Source organism: Scyliorhinus canicula, chromosome 1 (genome assembly GCF_902713615.1).
Source record: "Scyliorhinus canicula chromosome 1, sScyCan1.1, whole genome shotgun sequence".
Taxonomy (NCBI): domain Eukaryota; kingdom Metazoa; phylum Chordata; class Chondrichthyes; order Carcharhiniformes; family Scyliorhinidae; genus Scyliorhinus; species Scyliorhinus canicula.
In genome coordinates this window covers 88,406,958-88,427,495 of record NC_052146.1, presented here as the reverse complement: position 1 = coordinate 88,427,495, position 20,538 = coordinate 88,406,958, and the positions used below count along the sequence as shown (strand labels likewise).

Here is a 20,538-nt window from a genome sequence, read left to right as displayed (position 1 = left end):
TAAAAATGTTTACATTCTGGAATGAGCTAATATTGCTGAAAAAGGAGACAGGGTGTAAAAGTGTTTCACCTTGCACTCAACAGGGCAGATGACATGTACCAATAGTAATGGGAACAGCATTTTATACTGCTTGAGAAGAGAGTTCTGATTGGTTGGCAAGTGGACACTGATTGGTAGAGGCATTGCCATGGAGAATGCATCAAGGAACAGTTAACTGCCAAGCTTTTGTTCAAATTCAAGCCAAGCTTTGTTTTGGGAATGAACCAGGCAATGGCTGTCCTCCAAACTTTTGTTTAGTTGGAAAATGTGTAATGCGTGGACATGTCCCTTCTGTCTGCAAAGGACAGGACCCTGTGAGTGAATATATGTGGCCTCTAGCATCCGTAGGTGAGTCACACAGCAAGCCCAACTGAGAATAACTTGCATTTCAGTGTGATCCTTAGCACAATCAGGATTGTTTAGCAGGCGTTGTCCGATCTCAGAATCACACCTAATGGAATCTAATCAGCCCATGTTTTCAAAACTCAAAACATAGTGTCCAACATTAAATGTGATTCTGCGATTGCTCAACACATGCTAAACATTCCTGACTTTTTCAACTAAACAGAAGCTTGGGGACAGCCATTCCCTGGTTTATCCCTCATGGTAAAGCCGTGACCAATAAGAGTTGACCCGTCTGGTTTAAATTTGAACAAAAGCTTTGAAGTTAACTGTTCCTTGCTGCATTCTCCACAGCAATACCTCTACCAATCAGAGTCTACTTGCCAACTAATCAGCACTCATGCAGTATAAATAGTTCTCCTTTTAGTCTGTTCTGATGAGAGCAAGACAAAAAGCTTTTTCAGCAATACTCAAATTAGCTAAAGTAGAATTGTTGAACTTGACATATGATTGTGCATAGGTTGTTAGCATCTCAAGATTATTTTATCAATATCTTCCAGTTTATGTCAGCAAATTGATTTACAAATACTGTGGCCATTATGATGATAATAAAACAATGTTCCCCATAATCTTCACTGTATCGTCAGGAGTGAATCAGGTTAAAAATTACACTGCTTCCTTAAATTGAGGGAAAAGACACCTTCAGCAATCTGACACAGTTTCCCAAAATATTATTGACGGAGGGATAGGAGTAAGCTGCCGGCCCAGCTTCTTGGTTGACGAATGTCATAGGGAGCCAAGGGAATCTTAAGCAAAAGAAGAAAGCACGATGTCGGGGATCAGATCTGACTCACTGAGTTTTCTTTCACCAGCAATTCCAGGGCTTTTAAGTAATAATACAATTTTGAAGAAGTTGTGAAAGTTTTAATTTCATACTTTAAGAATTTAAGAATAAGGGCAGGAGCATGGACCATCCTGCCCCTTGAGCCCGCTCCTTCATTCAACAAAATAATGGATGTCCTTCCAGCTCAGCTTCACCTTCTTACTCTAATTCCCTGAGAGTCCAAAATCGATCAATGTCTATTTTGAATGTACTCACCAAGTGAGCATCCACAGCTCTCTGCGATAGTGAATTTCAAAGAAACAGAAGACTTTGAATGAAGAAAATTACCATAATCTCAGTCCCAAATGGCCAACTCTAAGGCTGTAACTAACACCAAGATCTAGAAATTTATGTAGATATTGATCTCATCATAACACAAAATTAAAATACTGTGGACTCTGGGAAATTTGAAAATAGACACAAAATGCTGGAAATAGTCAGCAGGCCAGGCAGCATCAGTGGAGAGTGAAACCCACCTAATGCTTCTGATTAATGGCCTATCACTAATTTATTTGTCAAGTTCAAGTATAAACTGGATTTTTATCTTCCTGATAAGTAATTACTTTTGAAGTGTAGCTTCTTTTTATACTACTCTAGTTTTGCAAAATCCAATGTTAAAAACATGCATATTATTGGTTAAGGGCAGCACGGTAGCACAGTGGTTATCACAGTTCCTTCACAGCCCCAGGGTCCCAGGTTCAATTCCCAACTTGGGTCACGGTGCGGAGTCTGCACCTTCTCGCCGTGTCTGCGTGGGTTTCCTCAGGGTGTTCCCAGTTCCCTCCCACAGTCCAAAGATGTGCAGGTTAGGTGGATTGGCCATGATAAATTGCCCTTATTGACCAGAAATGTTGGGAGGGGTTATTGGGTTACGGGGATAGGGTGGAAGTGAGGGCTTAATTAGGTCAGTGCAGACTCGATGGGCCGAATGGCCTCCTTCTGCACTGTATGTTTTATGTTCTTTCCAAGGGCCGATGCAGACTTGATGGTCCGAATGGCCTCCTTCTGCACTGTAAATTCTATGGTTCTATATTGTTTCCAAGTGGAGGTTTAGCGGGTGCAAACAATAAACATGATAGTGATCCGTTCTGAGATGTTCTTTAATATTACTACTTTTGACTGGAACTTGGTTAGAAATAGAATAATCATAAATAGACTATTTCTAATGTTACAGGTCAGGTTATAACTCTGCAGCATGGATTTGAAAAGCCAACAGGAATTAGTTACAAGATTTCTCCAGAGACCACAGAAACTGAAGTGAACGTTATCAAATGCTTCCAAGTAAATGGGACTATTGATGATCCCATCCTTCCACAGTCTGTCTTTCCAAGTTTGGAAGACTTTGAGGTAAGAACGATATAAACCTACTAATGTTTAGAATTAAGCTGAACATTAAGTTGAAACCATGAGAATATCAAAATCAGCATTTGTATAAGGAAACAAAGCATATAGAATTAAAGGCAAGAGAATAATAGCAAGAAATATAAAGGGGTAAAGGTAAATAATGGATCTCATGGAAGGCAAGTATCAGGCGGTTGGAAAGGTAACTCAGAATGAGAGGGAAGGGTTGCAATTGTTCATATCGCAATCCAGTCACAATGAAGTGCATGCCAGAGTTGTAATGAAAATGAAAAATGAAATGAAATTGAAAATCGCTTATTGTCACAAGTAGGCTTCAATGAAGTTACTGTGAAAAGCCCCTAGTCGCCACATTCCGGCGCCTGTCCGGGGAGGCGGGTACGGGAATCGAACCGTGCTGCTGGCCTGCTTGGTCTGCTTTAAAAGCCAGCGATTTAGCTCAGTGAGCTAAACCAGCCCCTGTGAGAGCATCTGTTACCAAGTGGGGAAAGGTTAGACATTATTCGTAAGTATATGCAAGCATCAGTTTCCAGCTGTGTGGGGAGAAGGAAAAGGGAGTCTGTGCCTATGTTCTCTGGGTTTTCTGAATAAACCCGTGTTAAGGAAAGGTTGGCCCCAGATTCCTCCTTTTGCTTAATGGATGAGCAATGAATTGTACCAATAATGGCAGTGAAGGTTTGGCAGGAAGAGGAATGGACATGGTTGCGGAGGAAATTATGAGGGAATGAGGAAGAAAACAGGGAGGAAGTTTCCAAGGGCTGAGTTTTCTCCTCACCAGCACCTCACGTCCTCACTAAACCAACCGATAACTCCCTGAAAAGGAAAGAAGCAAAAAATGACAGAGAGAAAGTAAAAGAAAAGTTGGGAAGAAGGCAAAGAAGGATAAAAGAGGAAGAAGGAGAAGAGAACCAACATAAAAAACACAGAGGAAGGCATATCCTACAACTTGTGAGCAATTCCCCAGGTGACTGTGGGTGCCGAATATCCCTCAGTATCTTTGGTTAATAAATATCTACCAATGTCAGCTTTAAAATTAACATTTGAACTAGTATCAACTGATGTTTGCAGAAACATCAGTTGTTCCAAACCTCTTTCACTCTTTGAGGGAAATTCAATGCCCTCCTCTGTGGTGAGTTAGGTAGAGGGGTTATTTAATCAGGAGGGTGGGAAGCCTTCCGCCTTCCAATCTCCACCCTGATTAAGTCTGTGGTGGGAGACCCCATGGAAAGCTTTCCCGCCCACTGTCAATTGAGGGCTTTAAGTGATCAAAAGCTCCCTTGTTTCAGTTGATCACCATGCTCTACACATTCATTGCAGAACACATCAGAAGTGAACTTGCCCACTTGAGTCTCAATGATGCGTTGGCGCAGTGGCGCAGTCACTGGGCTAGTAATTCAGAGACCCAGGTAATGCTCTAGGACCCAGGTTCAAATCCCACCATGGCTCATGGTGAAATTGGAATTCAATGAATATCTGTAATTAAAAGTCTAATGTTGATCACAAAGCCATTGTCGATTGTCGTAAAATCCCATCTGGTTCACTAATAGGGAAGGAAATCTGCCGTCCTCACCTGCTCTGCCCTACATGTTATTCCAGAACCACAGCAATGTGGTCGACTCATAAAATGCCTTCTGAAGTGAGCAGAAAGCTTCTCAGTTCAAGGGTAATGAAGGATGGGCAATAAATGTTAGCCCAGCCATCAATGCCCACATCCTATGAATAAATGCATTTTTAAAAAAGTTAAAAGATTCACACTGCCATCTAAATCCCAGTTCTCGGGAGCAAGTTATCAACACTGTAACCACCGCTGTTCACCAACATTTTAATAATGCCGCATGCTGAGCAGTCCTGACATGCGTGAAGTTTTAGCACAGCGGAAACAAGCAGAGATGTAAACAATTGTCTCTGGATCAGCCATGAATCAGCAGTAAGCAATGAAGCAATGAACACTGTTTTCTTGAATGTGGCCAGTTTGTCTTCTACTTCAGCGAAAAATTGTAAAGAAATAACAGCATTGTGAATAAGGGAGTGCAGATGTTTCAGGATCCACGTTAAAAACGATGTGGAGATGCCGGCGTCGGACTGGGGTGAGCACAGTAAGAAGTCTTACAACACCAGGTTAAAGTCCAACAGGTTTGTTTCAAACACTAGCTTTCGGAGCACTGCTCCTTCAAAGTGGAGAGGATCTCCAAGAAGATCGCGCATATAGACACTTCACCTGAGGAAGGAGCAGTTCTCCGAAAGCTAGTGTTTGAAACAAGCATGTTGGACTTTAACCTGGTGTTGTAAGACTTCTTATTGCACATTAAATACTGAAGAGGTAAGTGAAGTTATGTTCAAGGCAGGATACTGAAAGTTATCAGCATTTGTGGTATGATCATGTTTTTTCACGTTAATCTTTGTAGTTCATGAAAGAAGAGGACTATAAGGGACATCATTGCAGCATATGGCAAAATGTTATTTACGAGAATGAAAAGAAGAATACTTACACCATTTGGATCACCAATTCCACAAATGGCCCCATTCCTGTCCATTACGAAATGAAAGGATACAACACTTTGTTTGGCTCACATTATGATAAATATGAATTAGATTATGGGACTATGCATCTTAACGTGGACCCAAATATCTTTGAGCTTCCTGAAGGTAAAGAATTTGATAGATTCCTACAGACGATCATGAAAATAAGCGATGTTGATGTTGGCAGAAAGTAATGTCCCATTTTGGTCATGTGGTGTGAGAACCAAACACTTCTACCTGAGATCAGATGCCTAGTCATGCTGCTACTGATGTGTGACTGGGACCCCTTTAATCCTTTCAGTTTGTGTTATAATTGAGGAAGGTTGAGCAGAATGCATGAATATTCAAACTGTACCGAATGTTACTTTTGAACTTTCCAGTCAGATTTGTTCCTGCTTATTATCTCATTTTCTGATCAGGAGGAATTGAAAAGTAATTTAAAAAGCATTTTTAAAAAATTACGATTAGCAGATCTTGGAGTTCCTCTGGTTGCTTTTAATTCTGACCCAAATTGATAAATACTCTATCAAACTGAGATAGATCAGCAACACTCCATGTTAGCCATTCTTAATATGAAACATTTAAAAGAATTAGTCATAATGCAACTTTCATTCTTCAGCTTTCGAAAAGATTAATGACTCTTCATAAAGGTATAATTAAACAGTTCACATAACAAATAGTTCTGGGAAGAGAAAAGAAACACGATTTTTCTTAATTGTCATTCAAAGCAGCATTGTTTATCAGAAATTATACGTACATTTTTAATATGTACATATAGAGGTGTGAGATACTTAAAAAAACTAGATTCTTGAATATTTCTACAACTTCAGTAGTTATGTAAATGAAAATGAAGGAATAGAACTGGGAAGATGCGGACATTGTTTTGGATGACGGGTACAATTTAATCGGTGCATTGGTGGCCATCCATGGCCTGGGCTGGGCTGGGGGTGGGGGTGAGATGAGTGTCTCAGCAGCCGCTGGTCTGCTATGCCATGTGGTCCTGTTCTGGGACAAATCCAGTCCCAGCCCGCGTGCCCCACTGACCACACATAGCTCCCACTGACCGCGGAGGCCTCTGGCCGCGTGGCTGGAGGCTATTGCTAATTAGGAATTGGCAATCAGAGTTAAGTGAGCACTTCACACATCCCAAGTGTATCCCCGTGGGTATGAGTGCCATGTAGCATGTGGGAGTTATTGCCTAGCATCCCAATCAGTGATGCTTGGACACTGGGCCTGAGCACTGTGGGAGGTAACAGCACAGACACTGCAGCCAACGTCTGAACACCCAGGGGCTTAGCCCCATACAGGGGACATTATCACGACCAGAGGGTGGGTATGTGCACTGGGGAGGAGGCCAGGCCCAGTCCAGGTAATATCATATGTGGGTGCCTGGGGTACAGGGTCTGGGGTCTGGTGAGCAGGGGCAGCAGCTCTGGCTGGGGTTGGGTGGGCAGGGAGTGCCAGATGGCAGGGGATGGGGGGAATGTCCCGCCCAACATTTCTGTTGGGTATTTTATTGGAAATGTTCTTGGGTGTTGATATGTCACAGTGAATCTGAACAAGTTGTTATGGACAGGGGCAAGAGAGAACAAACTCCAGTTCCCTTCCTTTTCTGTCCACAATCAATGTGTTTTTGAAAAGGAAGAGATGTGTGGTTTTAACCCCTGAGTGTGTGGGTCAATAATAACCAGCAGCAAGCTTTTTGTGGGTTTAAATAGAGAGGATTATTTAGTCACCCCGCTCTGGAAACCTAACGTTACTTCTCTCACTCACCTGTCATACATACACTCAAGGAAAATACAGTTAAAGAGGATAATACATTTTAATAAATAATAAACAAAGGAATAGTTTATAAGTCAAGTGATTTGTTCATCTTGATGCAGTACTCGTGAAGAAAGTGTTTCTCTTCCACACCTGAAGTGCAGTTCGGTGGATTTAATATCCACAGTCAGGTCTTGAAATCATTGCAGGATTCGCTTGAAGAGGTGGATTTCCAGCAAGTCACAAAGTTGATAATCTTTTTAAATCTTTTTACTGGGAGGCCAGTTTCCTACACTGGTAGAGTTGAAAAGAAATGGGATTGGATTTATTAAGATGTTGCAATCTCTGTTGTTTTCTTTGTTGCTGCTATCGACTCTGCAGTTGTCCTCAGACTGGCTACTTTCGTCCTGATTCTTGGGGAGATGAGATTAATTATCTGTAATTGGTTTTGATCCTATAACCACATGGTCAATTACTTCTGTTGTACAACCAGAATAGTTAGAAGTTAGAAGCCATTTCTACACAATGGGGAATGGATGAAAGTCATTTACACCTACTTATGATGAATCAGTTTGGCTATAGCTCCCTTTGTTAAGTTTCAAGCTCAGAGATAGTGCATCCACGTGATAAGATGGGAAAGTGGAGTTGAATATTATATCAGATCAGCCATCATATCATTGAATGGTGGAGCAGACTCGACGGGCAAGTGCCTATTTCTGCTCCTATGTTTTATGGTTTTTTTTTTTTACTATGTTCACAAACAATAGGAAGTGTGAATTCCACAAATGGTTTTCATCTTGGTATGTCCATTCAATTAGGACCTTCCTGGAAAGCGGAGATAGTTCTGGGTCCGTGTAGCTGTTGCAAAGGTCACCTGACCCTCGGCAGTCACCTTAACAGCTTTTTGAGTGTCAATTTATGTTGAAGAAAGTGCAGTTCCAGAACATTCTACATTGAATTCAGTCACATTTAAAGTTATGCCTTTACACCCACTACATACTTTTACTGGGCATGATGAAGGTAAACTACTGAGCTGTCAATGAGAATACAATTATACAGTCTGATACACTAATGTAGAGTGTGTCATTTGTCATACTCATTCTAATAAAAATACTGGGAATGCTAGAAACCTGAATTGATTTTTATTGATCTTCTTGATTTGTTTATAACAGGTTTGTCTTGTGAAGGTTTCACTGGTCCTGGAGTAGAACACCGAATTCTGGCCAATCCCATTCAGGATTTAGTTACCACAGATAAGGAAGACCGGACATATCATTTGTTTCAGCATTACAAGGAGAAGTTTAAGAGGGATTATGAGAATGATGATGAGGAGCATAATATGAGACGAGTCACTTTTAATCACAACGTGAGGTAAAGCTGACCCAGGCATTGTGGAAACCCAGTAGTGTTGATGGCGGTTCTGAACCCCAAGTACAATGAGCTCATTATTTTATTTCTCTGGGACATTTAGTTCACTCCTTCTCAAATTTGATTATATTGATGACCTTTCCTGCTTTGATTGAATTTCTAATTTTCTCAAGTAAAATGGACAAAAGCAATCACTGCACATTAAACACTAATCGATTGTGAAAACATCCTTTGTGCTGCTTAAAACATGAAAGGCACTTCATAGACATGAATATTAGTATTATGGGTGGCACGGTGGCCTAGTGGTTAGCATTGCTGCCTCACGACGCCGAGGACCTAGGTTCGATGCCGGCCCTGGGTAACAGTCTGTGTGGAGTTTGCACATTTTCCCCTTGTCTGCGTGGGTCTCATCCCCACAATTGAAAGATGTGTAGGGAAGGTTGATTGGTTATTCTAAATTGCCCTTAATTGGAAAAAATAATTGGGAACTCTAAATTTAAAAAAAATAGTAGTATTACAATACACATATGTTCATATACATAAACATCAGTATCATAAGGCTACACTCTTCTGCCCTGCCTACTGCAAGACCGCCATGGGCGAGATGCGGACAATAGAGAAGTCCATTGACCTCTGGCGGGATTCTCCAATCGCTGGCGGGCACGGCCAGAGAATCCCAATCCATAGTGTACATATATCCATGTACATAAACATTAGTATTATAGTACATATAATCACATACATTTTCTTTTTATAAATTTAGATTACCCAATTATTTTTTCCAATTAAGGGGCAATTTAGCGTGGCCAATCCACCTACTCTGCACATTTTTGGGCTGTGGGGGCGAAACCCATGCAGACACGGGGAGAATGTGCAAACTCCACACGGACAGTGACCCAGAGCCGGGATCGAACCTGGGACCTCAGCGCCGTGAGGCGGTTGTGCTAACCACTAGGCCACTGTGCTGCCCTCATATAATCACATACATAAGCATTAGATTTATAGTGTACATACATTTATGTACATAAAAATTAGTATTATAGTACACGTATTTTCATATACATAAACATTAGCATTATGGAACACATATATTCATATACATAAACACTAGAATTATAGTGAACATATATTCATATACATCAACATTAGTATTATAGTGTATGTATATTTGCATACATAAATATTCGTAGTATATTATCCATCTTGATTGCCTCTTGGCATCAGCTCTGAAGAAGAAATATTGCATTCAACAGAGTTAATAGGGTAAGTGGGCGGCACAGTAGTACAGTGGTTAGCCCTGTTGTTTCACAGCTCCAGGGTCTCAGGTTCGATTCCTGGCTTGAGCCACTGTCTGTGTGGAGTCAGCACTTTCTCGCCATGTGTGCGTGGGTTTCCTCCGGTTGCTCCGGTCTCCTCCCACAAGTCCGGAAAGATGTGGGGTTAGGTGGATTGGCCATGCTAAATTGCCCTAAATTGTCTCCAAAAAGGTGAGGTGCAGATACTGGGTTACGCGGATAGAGTGGGGGTGTGGGCTTAAGTAGGGTTTTCTTTCCAAGGGCCGGTGCAGACTCGAAGGGCAGAATAGCCACCTTCTGCACTTTAAATTCTATGATGATAAGAAAATGATCCCAACAACCTCCTTCTCTCCCGTGGAACAGTTTTTGTGGATTCCAATCCCACTCCACTCTCGTGCACAAAAATCTAGGCTGACATTCCAGTTCAGTTTAGAGTCATAGAGTTTTGCAGCACAGAAAGAGGCCCTTTGGCCCATTGTGTCTGTGCGGCCATCAAGCACTTATCTATTCTAATCCCATTTTCCAGCACTTGGTCTGTAGCCTTGTAGGCTATGGAGTTTCATGTGCTCATCTGACAACTTCTTAACTGTTCTGAGGGTTTCTGCCTCCACCACCTTTTCAGACAGTGAGTTCCAGATTCAAAAAACCATCTGGGTGAATAAGTTTTTCCCCAAATCTTCTCTAAACTTCCTTCCCCTTATCTTAAATCTACCCTCCCTGGTTATTGACACCTCATAATTTTGTACACCTTAATCTGGTCCCCTCTCAGTATTCTCAGCATAGCCGGACACTGAGGGAATATTGGACTGTCAAAGGTGCCAACGCATTGGACAGGGCGTTAAACCCTCTCTGCTGGGTGTAAAAGATCCCACGGCATTATTTAGAACTATAATTATATGAATATTGACTGGATGTAAAGAGTTAACAAGTTAATGATAATGATTCATACCACTAGAGGGAACCACAGAACAGTCATATAAACATCATGTGACCTTGGGGATTCTGGGACTAGATTAGAAAATTATTAGGCGATGATTGCTTATTGTCACAAGTAGGCTTCAATGAAGTTACTGTGAAAAGTCCTTAGTTGCCAAATTCTGCTGTCTGTTCAGAGAGGCCGGTACAGGAATTGAACCCACCCTGCTAGCATTGTTCTGCATACAAGCCAGCTATTTAGCCCACTGTGCTAAACCAACCCCTTGAATAGGATTAAGAGTTAGGTGAGAGCTGGAAGATTGCCAGGCACAGGGGGCAGTTGTATACTTGAGAGTTCTGTAAGTTAGAGACAGCACACATTATATAATAACCTTCTACTTTAGGAATGTGAACGAATCTTAGTTAGTTGTGTAATAAATTTATTGTTTGTTTGTTAACAAAGCTTTGTGTTCTTTATTCAACACTACGCACCCGAGACATCCAGATAAAGCAGAATAAAGAACATTAGAAGAACAGCAGGGGATTTATTCCCAGTGCCCTGGCCAATATCCATCCCTCAATCAACATTACAAAACAGGATGACCTGTTCATTATCACATTGCTGTGTGTGAGAGCTGGCTGTGCATCAATTGGTTGTTCTACAAGAAAACAGAGTGACTACTCTTCAAAAAAAATACTTAATTGGCCATAAATTACTTTGAGACACCCTGTAGTCATGAAAGTCCCCATACAAAGGCAAGACTTATTTTCATGTATTTTGACAGAGCTCCAACACAATTGGGAGTTGGGAGAAAGAACTTGGAGTCACACAGCATCTCCTGATATCCTACAGTACCGTACAACTAATTGGTTACTTTGCAAGTTTAGTTGCAATTGTCATCTAGGTAAACACTAGCTGCACACGGCAAGGTTTAGAAAGAATAAATGAATAAATGGCTAGATAATCTGTCTAGTAGTTTTGACAGGGAACCATTGTTGAGCGGAATGCTTTGGTTTTCCTTATTGGATCTTTTAAAGGCCCCCTGAGCAGGATTATGAGGCTTTGATATAATATTTCTTTTGAAAAGTGTTATTGTTCCCCCCACATTGAAATGCCAGCTCAAGACCACAATGGGACTTAAACCCAGACCTCAAAAGTAAAAGGATTCTTAATGTGCACACTGACACTTGGATTCAATGTCAGACAGTGAAAAAGATCTTTCTCTAATGCCTCACCCACCAGCCGACCCTGAGATATAGGGCGGGATTCTCTGGCCGTGCATGCCTGGCAACCGGAGAATCCCGCCCGAAGTCAATGGACTTCCCCATTGTCTGTGTCTCGTCCGTAGCGATCTTGCGGCTGGTGGGGCGGAAAAATCCAGCCCATAATGCATCATAACACACAGATATGTTTCAAAATAGACATTGTAAATGCATCCTCTCCATTTGCAAAGGACAAAACAGACCAGAGCATAGAACTCTGGATATTTTAAAGTAGCTAAAACCTTGAGTAATTAATTTAATTCCAGTTTATTACAGCAACGAAAAATACAATTGAACTGTTGAAATCATCATTTTGATATGAGAAACCATTAATAACACCACCTGTAGATAAAATCAGCTATGTTTTAAGATCCATTTTTAACCTTCCCTTCTTGCCTCAATCAAGTCATTGCGATAATGTGTGGTCATCAATTCCATAAGGTAACAATTTTATTCATCTGTTTTGAAGGTATATCCATTCAATGAATCGGGCAAATCTAACCTATAAAATGGAAGTTAATCACCTAGCTGACCGAACTGTGGATGAGACTGCAGCTATGAGAGGGAGGCTGAAGAGAAACTCACTCAATAATGGGCAGCCTTATCCTTTTGAGCGTTACGTGTCAGTTGTTGCCCCTCTTAGCGTGGACTGGAGGTTGTACGGTATGTAGTTCTGTTCAATGGGAGGGAAAAGCTAATAATCTGGTTGAGGAACGTAGAAAACAAGATGATCGATTTGAACATCCAATGTGTGTGTTGGCCTGCAGTAACCCCCCCCCGCCATCCACTGCACACGCCCCCTCCTCCACAACTCCCATCAACCCCTACCAGGAGAACTAGATTTAGTGACTTATTTGTAGACCATGAAACAAAAGATCTCAGCTTTCCATTATCCCATGGGTAAAATCGGAACATAGGAACAGGAGTAGACCAGTCAGCCCCTCGAGCCTGTCCTGTCATTCAATGAGATCATGGCTGATCTATGGCCTAACTCCATATACTTGCCTTTGGCCCATGTCCCTTAATTAACAATAATCTATCTATCTCAGATTTAAAATTAACAATTGATCTAGCTTCAACTGCTGTTTGTGGGAGAGAGTTCTAAACCTCTACATCCTTTGAGTGAAGAAGCTCTTCCCAACATCTCTTCTGAATGGTCTAACCTTAATTTATAGACTATGCCCCCCGAGTTTTAGAATCTCCAACCAGTGGAAATAGTTTATCTTTATCTACCCTGTCTTTCCCAGTTAATATCTTGAATACTTTGATCAGATCATCCCATAACCTTGTAAATTCTGGCGAAAACAGGCCTGATTTGACTAATTTCTCTTTGTAACTCAACCCCTGCAATCCAGGTATAATTTTTGTAAAGCAACATTGCACTCCCTCCAAGGCCAAAATATGTATCCTAAGGTGTGGTGCCAAGAACGGCTCATAGTACTCCAAATGGGGTCCAACCAAGGTTTTGTATAACCCCAGTGTCTTTATATTACAGTCCTCTAGATATAAAGGTGAGCATTCCATTCGCCTTTTTGATTATTTTCTGCACTTGTTCCTGGCATTTTAAGGACCTATGCACCTGAACCCTCAAGTCTCTTTGGACATACACTGTACCTAATCTCTTTCCATTTTGCAAGTACACTGCTCTATCCTTTTTTGGTCCAAAATGGATAACCTCACACTTGCTGACATTAAATTCCATCTGCCACAATTTTGTCCATTTGCCTGGTCTGTCAATATCTCCTTTCAATTTTATGCCATTATCTAGGCTGCCTACAATGCCACCTAACTTTGTATCATCCACAAATTTGGACACATGACTTTCTATGCCATCATCCAAGTCATTAATGAGTAGTATGAATAATTGAGGCCCCAGCACAGTTTCCTGTGATACACATGAGTCACTTCCTGCCAATGAGAGTAATTACCCATTTTGCCCACTCTCTGTCGGCTACCACTCAAGCAATTTCCTAACCCTGGGCGCGATTCTTCGTTAGTCGACGGTGAAATCAGGAAATACGATTTGGCGAAGATTATCTTCAGACGCCAAAATCGCGGCAGGTGCCAATTTCACGCCAAATCACGACTCTCCATTAACTCGAAAATGGCGCCAATGCATTTCACTCCACAGGTACAGTAGGCACCGTTTGCATATCATTAGCGGGCCCGACCCGGTATTCTCCGGTGCCTCCGCGATTCTCCACCTCTGATGGGCCGAGTTCCAGATGGCGTGGTTATAAATCGTGCTTTTAAAAATCGTGAAGCCAGCGTGGTGGCTGCTGAGGGAGAGAGAGGGAAATGGGAAGTGTCCAACATGGCCATAGTTTGCTGACACTTGTGCCGCCTGCCGGGGGGGCTTTTGCCAGGACTGGGGGGAATAGTGGGGGGGTGAACAGGAGGTGGGCTGTGGAGGCAGAGTGGACGGACACCTAACATCATTGCTGCAGCTGGCAAGGTAGCCATGCAGCTGCACATACCGCTAACAGCCCGCTTTCAACCTAGTGCCATGGGTATTATAGGTGTCCCCCCAGGGCACTGGGTGCCCTCTGGCCATAGCCGACACATCAGCTGTATGGGCGCGCTCCAGCACAACCAGTGCCATTTTTTGGCTGGGATAAGTGTGTGTAGCGAGTATATCGCGTTTGTGCGGATGCAGCTTGCCAGCCTCCCGAGTGTCGATCACGGATCTAGCGTATCCTGCATCATTTTTCAGTGGAATCGAGTGTGTTCCACATGGCACTGATGCTAGCCCCTCAACGGTAGCAGAATCGGTCCAGGTGCGGTGCCGGTTTTCCTGTCATAAAACTCCACGGATTCTCCGTTGGTGTCAACACTTAGGACGGGATTTTCCATTCCTCGCGTCAATTTTAGAATTGGCGATCGGGCGAAGAATCCCTTCTGACGCCGAAATCGGGGACGGTGCCAGTTTGAGGCAGGTTTTGTATCCTCCACCCCCTCCAAAATGGTGTCATCTTATTGCGTTGCATGCAGCACACCTTTGGAGCGCCATTAGCGCATCACCTGAAGGCCCTCCCCCAATGCTATGCCCCCGATGGGCCGAGTTCCAGACCGCACTGTTGATGTGTGGTCTCAGCCTTCGGGAACCTGGCATGGCGACTGCGTCCAGCGCCACCACCAGTCGGGCGGGAGACGTGCTGTAGGCCTGGGGGAACTGGTGAAGGGTGGCCAGGGGTCACTATCTGGCTGGTCAGTACAGTGCACGGCTGGCGCCATGTTTTATGGCGCGATGGCTGCAGGTCGTGCCGTGCGCATGCGCGGCCACAGACCTGGCCATTCTCCAGCCGTTTATATTGTGTGAGCTGGGAGTTTTACCCGGCGTGGTTGCTAGCCCCTCACCGGTCACAGGATTGGTGAGGGGTCGGCACCGTTTTTTTTGTAAAACGCCACAGTTCTCAAAAACGGTGAATCCAAACGGTGATTCCAGAGAAAGGAAAGGAGCCGAAGGTCACCTTTCCATCCACATAATATTGAGCTATTATGTATCCACCTTGCTTGAGCTAAAATGTATTTCTATGTTGTACAATTTAAAAATTAATCTATTTAAACTAGCCTGTTACGGAAAAGCAATTCATTAACATTGTTAATTTCTGTAATTCCAATAAATATCTTTTGGTGGTGCTGTGGGCTGTTATTAGTCACTGAGAGAAATGAGATTTATAAAATAATGCCCACAAGCCCGCCCAAAAACCCCCATTGAAATAATTTTGAACTGTGGTCACTGTTACATTGGCAAATGCAACAACCAATGTGCATACAGCAAAATTCTATAAAATTCTATAAATAACAATGAGGTGAATGAAGAGTTAATCAATCAATTTGGGGATGAACATTGGCTAGGATACCTTCCTTTTTCAAAATGTATCATAGAATTGCTTTATCCTTTCCTAGTAAATTGGTGTCACTGGCTAAGTTAGCATTTACTGCCCATCCCAATTGCCCTTGAGAAAGTGGTGATGAGCTGCTGTCCTTAACTGCTGCAGTCCATGTGGTCGGGTACACCCACAGTGCTTTTACATTCACCATAGCAAACGACCAAGGCCTTAGCTTCATGCCGTCTTCAAAGACCAGCATCTCTGACAATGCTGCACTCCTGCAAGCACTGCACTGGCATTGCCAGGCTGAGAATTTACTGTAACAACCAGCAGCTTGCCAACTTCCACCACTACTCGCTGCAGAATTTACTCACTTTTCTAAACGCTGGCAAATACCAGAGCCTCCCCAAACCCAAGAAGAGCTAGTAAAAGGTAATAAATGACTAACGTGTAAGTTGAATGACAGCAAGCGTAGTTGTGAGGTGGGTGTGGGGTTAAGTGGGAGGGTCCTTTGTGTTGCCCATTCTCCATACTTCTGATAAACACCCATAATGCCCTCCACAACACGGTATGCGTGAGCCACACCAGGGAGAGGTGTGGATGCCATTTTTCTCCTACATTAGAACCCATAGCCCTGAAATTACCAGCATTACAGAACCAAATCTCACAGCCTTAATGTCCATTTAAGACCACGTATATAATTTGATGAACGAACATACATGGAGACAGTGGGGAGGGGTTGAATGCCTCTCCTCATTTCCCTTTCTTTGTTTCCCCACAAAAGGCTTTATTTGTTTGAAAAGGATACTTTGCAATTCAGTCAGTATCTCACCAAACGGACAGGTTTTCTTGACTTTAAAGAGGTTAGCTTTATTATACATCAACTGATCTAAGTAAAATAATAAAAATATGGTTCCACTTTCGCAAACTTGAGCCAGAAATTTATGCTCCATCCTCAGGCAGGTTCGGAGGCGGGGTGGGGGAGAGGGAACAGGACATTGCATGGACAGGATTCCATCTGGGAACAGACCTGCCCCAATTTCACAGTGAGGTAGACGGAGCCTCGGTTGGGAAGCCCACTAATTGGCCACTTAAGGGTTTTTTTCTGCCAATCTGAATTTTAAGGTTGTCAGGCACTGGTTGGATCAGGGTATTGAATAGATAAAGTTAGCAATCTTGTTCTCATGTGGGAAGTGGGTAATGTTGCTCGTTCTGGGTGAGTGTGCTGTACACTCAATTTGGCTCTGTTTTGTTCCTTAGCTCTAGAGTCGCCAGGTATCGTTAAGATACCGCCACAAGTTTCAAGTTCAAGTTCAGACCAATAACTCAATACACCAGTTAGTAAGTTCAAACAAGACACGTTTATTATAATACAGTTATCCACTAATTATGCATATAAAACTACAAGACTAGGCTAATCCTACCACTAACAGGCCAATACTTATCTGGAATAAGGGAACTGCCGGATCAGGGAACAATGGCCTCTTGCTTTGTCCTGGATCCGCAGGCTTCCAGTCAGTGTGGACTAAAGGGGTCAGGAGTGTCTACTCTCGTAGCGTGCGTTGTATGACACTTACTTGATGGCGGCTGCTGACCAGGCCTCTCCTTCACAAGGTCTTCTGCTGCAACGGTGGTCAAGGAGAGCGCTGGCTAAGAGAGTTGGTCAAGGAGAGGCTGGCTAAGAGAGCGAATCAGTTCTGGGACCTGACTTTTATAGGTCCCAGGGGCTTCGCTTCCTTCTGGGCGGACCCTCTATATACCTGCAATCGATTGGGTCTCTTCCCAATCGATTGATTTGAATTTCCCCAATAATGGGGCAGTCCCTCGATCACCGGGCGGTTCCTTACATCTTATTGGTGCCCTTTGTCTTAGACTCCACTGGCGCCGGAATGTCTGACCTTCCATAGAATGTTTAACTGTTGTGTCCATTGTGCCTGGGAATCACCGTAAATCGCTTCATTAATATGCACAGCTTGTTAGTTACAATTCTGTCGGGTTTCTGTGGCAGCTAGAATACAAGGGATTCTGCAGACTACTGGTTTCTTTGCCAATGTCCATTTTACCCTGCAATCTTTGAATTCTTCCATTTTGTGTGAGAAAGTGGCCAACCCAGGTGGTTACAGTGAGGTGGCACAACCTAAAGGCCATTTGAGATTTCGGGTGCCATGCCCTCAGGGATCTTGGAGATCTGGGTCCCCTCCTGCAGATTCAGGATTTAGGGTGCGATTTAATTAAAAAGAGGCGGGTTCTGTTCTGAGCTGGATTAGCGGGGTCATTCCCAGCGCTGCTCCGCTGTCTGTTTTGTTTCCGAGCCCTGGGGGAGAACGGCCCTGAGGCTGCACTTTAACTTCATTTCCTACAGTGAGGAGCTCTGCTCGCCAATGCAAAATGTCACCCTGATCTCTCGAGCTCCCGACGCAATCCCGGACCCCCTCAATGCCCCAACTCACCTGTTGGGGGGTCCTGGAGTCCCCCCTCTGCACCCCACCACATACTAGCATGACACACGATCCCCTGGAAGTCCCAGGCTGACACTCAGATGGCACTATCAGGGTGTCCAGTGACACTCCCAGGGTGCCGAGGTGACACCAGCAGTGCCAGGGTGCCAACCTGGCCAGAGGCCGAGTACTCGAAGGCCTCCGATCACTTGGGAGACTTTGTCCCCCTCCCCACCCCCACCACCCACCCCAAGTGCCATTCCGCCTAGTGTCCGTTTGTGGGGACCAGTGCAAAAGGCACCCGGCTGGGGTCTCATTGGAGAGGGCAAAAGATGCCGGGTACCGGTTAGATCCAGTGGTAGCAAAGCTAATTGAGCTGTTAAACTCTTTTAACTCTGCGAGTCTGAGTCCTGCCAATTGTAGGTGGAATTCAGAGCCAGATCACGCTAAATCTCGTGAGATTTCATGACTGTCGGGAATCCCGGAAGAGGCCTCTCCCTGGATCTACCGGCCGCACCCTATCCCGATTCCGGCGGACTCTGGCCTAGGTTGCAGTACCTCCTCTGGCCACTGGTGAAGTAAAAATCATAATTTGACATAAGCATATCTTCGTGACAGATCCTAATTTTGATCCGTTTGTCTATCTCAGGAGCAGTGACCCCTGTCAAAGATCAAGCTATATGTGGGTCATGCTGGAGTTTTGCTGCAACTGGTGTTTTGGAAGGAGCACTCTACCTCAAGGTGAATTGTGTATTTAGGAAATGAACAGCAATGCAGGTTGTTGAATATGTAATGGGTGAACTTTCCAACCGCAGAGTGGTACTGAACATTAATGCAATGCCATTCAATAACATCAGGTACAAGCCATGGTTTGCTCAATTCCTGACCTGAGTAAAGTCAGGCAGGAAGCACAAATTGGCCGATGAGGTGCCTCTGAATGTGTGCACAGTAAAGTGAGTGTGAATATCCACCCCTGGGCAACTCAAATCACCTCCTATATTCAGGTATGAGTGGAATTAGTAACACAGAGAATCAGAATCGGCCATATGTCTGCAGGGCCGGCCCAAGGTACCGGCAACTCGGGCAGTCGCCCGGGGCGCCATGTGCTAGGGGGCGCCAGTGACTCGGGTCCCGCGCATGCGCAGTTGGGCCGGTGCCAACCAGCGCATGCGCGGTGGCCGCCCTCCCCCAGGGCGGCCCCCTCCCGGCCCCCCCCTCCGCCCCCCTCCGCCCCTCCTCCGCCCCCCCCTCCGTCCGCCCCCCCGCCTCGGCCCCCCCCCCCCCGCCTCGGCCCCCCCTCGGCCCGGCCCCCCCCTCGGCCCCGCCTAGGCCCCGCTCTCCCCCGCCTAAGCCCCCCCCGAAGGGCGCTGAAGTTCAGCTTGCCCGGGGCGCCAGCAACCCTAGGGCCGGCGCTGTATGTCTGCCCCCATCCCCCAGGCATCAGGGAAGATGAGTGAAAAATACAGAGGTCAGACCTACTCAGAACAAGCTTTAAAAAAACTAACTTTGACTTCAGCTAGACTGGAAAATCCCACCAGCGGTGGGGCTGGAAAATCCCACCAGCAGGAGGGCTAGCAAATACCACCAACGGGAGTGGAAAGCTGGAAAATCCCACCAGTAAGGGGCTGGAAAATCCCTCCAGCGGGGGGGGGGGGCTGGAAAATCTTGCAACAAAAGTTATCCGCACCATCAAAATTTCGGACACAGTTAACGTTTTGCTGTTAGTTAAAAGATAACCCTTCAAGAAAGTTTAGAGCTAGGGCAGCACGGTGGCGCAGTGGGTTAACCCTGATACCTCACAGCGCCGAGGTCCCAGGTTCGATCCCGGCTCTGGGTCACTGTCCGTGTGGAGTTTGCGCGTTCTCCCCGTGTTTGCGTGGGTTTCGCCCCACAACCCAAAGATGGTAATTGGCCAACTAAATTGCTCCTTGGTTGGAAAAAAATGAATTGGGTACTCTAAATTTATATTAAAAAAAGAAAGTTTAGAGCTGTTTGACTTCAACTCACATTTGGACAGCTGATTTTGTTTTTTTTTTCATTTTAACTTTAATACATGATCGAATTAGTGTTTCCCAATTACTTCCTTTGATGCTGAGATGGGAATGGCAAATGAATAAATGCTGTACTATAACATAGGAATTGGCTAATTTAGTACAATTGCTGGTATTTCTGTTGTTTTCCTAAACAGTCTACTACTGATATTAGACTAGAGTACTTAATTTAATGCTTCCTGAAAGCAACCGTTTGAATAAGCAACATCTGCACTGTTCCTGAAAAACCCAATTCACTGTTTGAGGCGTCATCTCTTTTTCATTTCAGACAGGAGATTTAATTCCTCTTTCACAGCAAATGTTGATAGATTGTACCTGGGGCTTTGGAAACCGTGCATGTGATGGTGGATTGGAATGGCAGACTTTTGAATGGATCATGAAACATGGAATTGCTGATGCAGAATCGTATGGATCTTACATGGGACAGGTCAGTAGTGAGGTTTTCTGTGGTTAACCTGTGCTCCCTTTAAC

General features: G+C 44.2%; 1 protein-coding gene across 1 annotated transcript in view; it reads left to right on the top strand.

The window, feature by feature from the left end:
* The window catches only part of LOC119964917 (digestive cysteine proteinase 2-like), a 45,146-nt gene that overhangs the window by 20,771 nt on the left and 3,837 nt on the right, over window positions 1-20,538 (top strand). Inside the window, exons 4-9 of the mRNA XM_038795079.1 lie at window positions 2,439-2,611; window positions 5,029-5,269; window positions 8,077-8,275; window positions 12,215-12,408; window positions 18,666-18,757; window positions 20,336-20,494. Of these exons, the coding sequence (XP_038651007.1) occupies window positions 2,439-2,611; window positions 5,029-5,269; window positions 8,077-8,275; window positions 12,215-12,408; window positions 18,666-18,757; window positions 20,336-20,494 (1,058 nt within the window). The remainder of the gene's footprint in view (window positions 1-2,438; window positions 2,612-5,028; window positions 5,270-8,076; window positions 8,276-12,214; window positions 12,409-18,665; window positions 18,758-20,335; window positions 20,495-20,538) is intronic.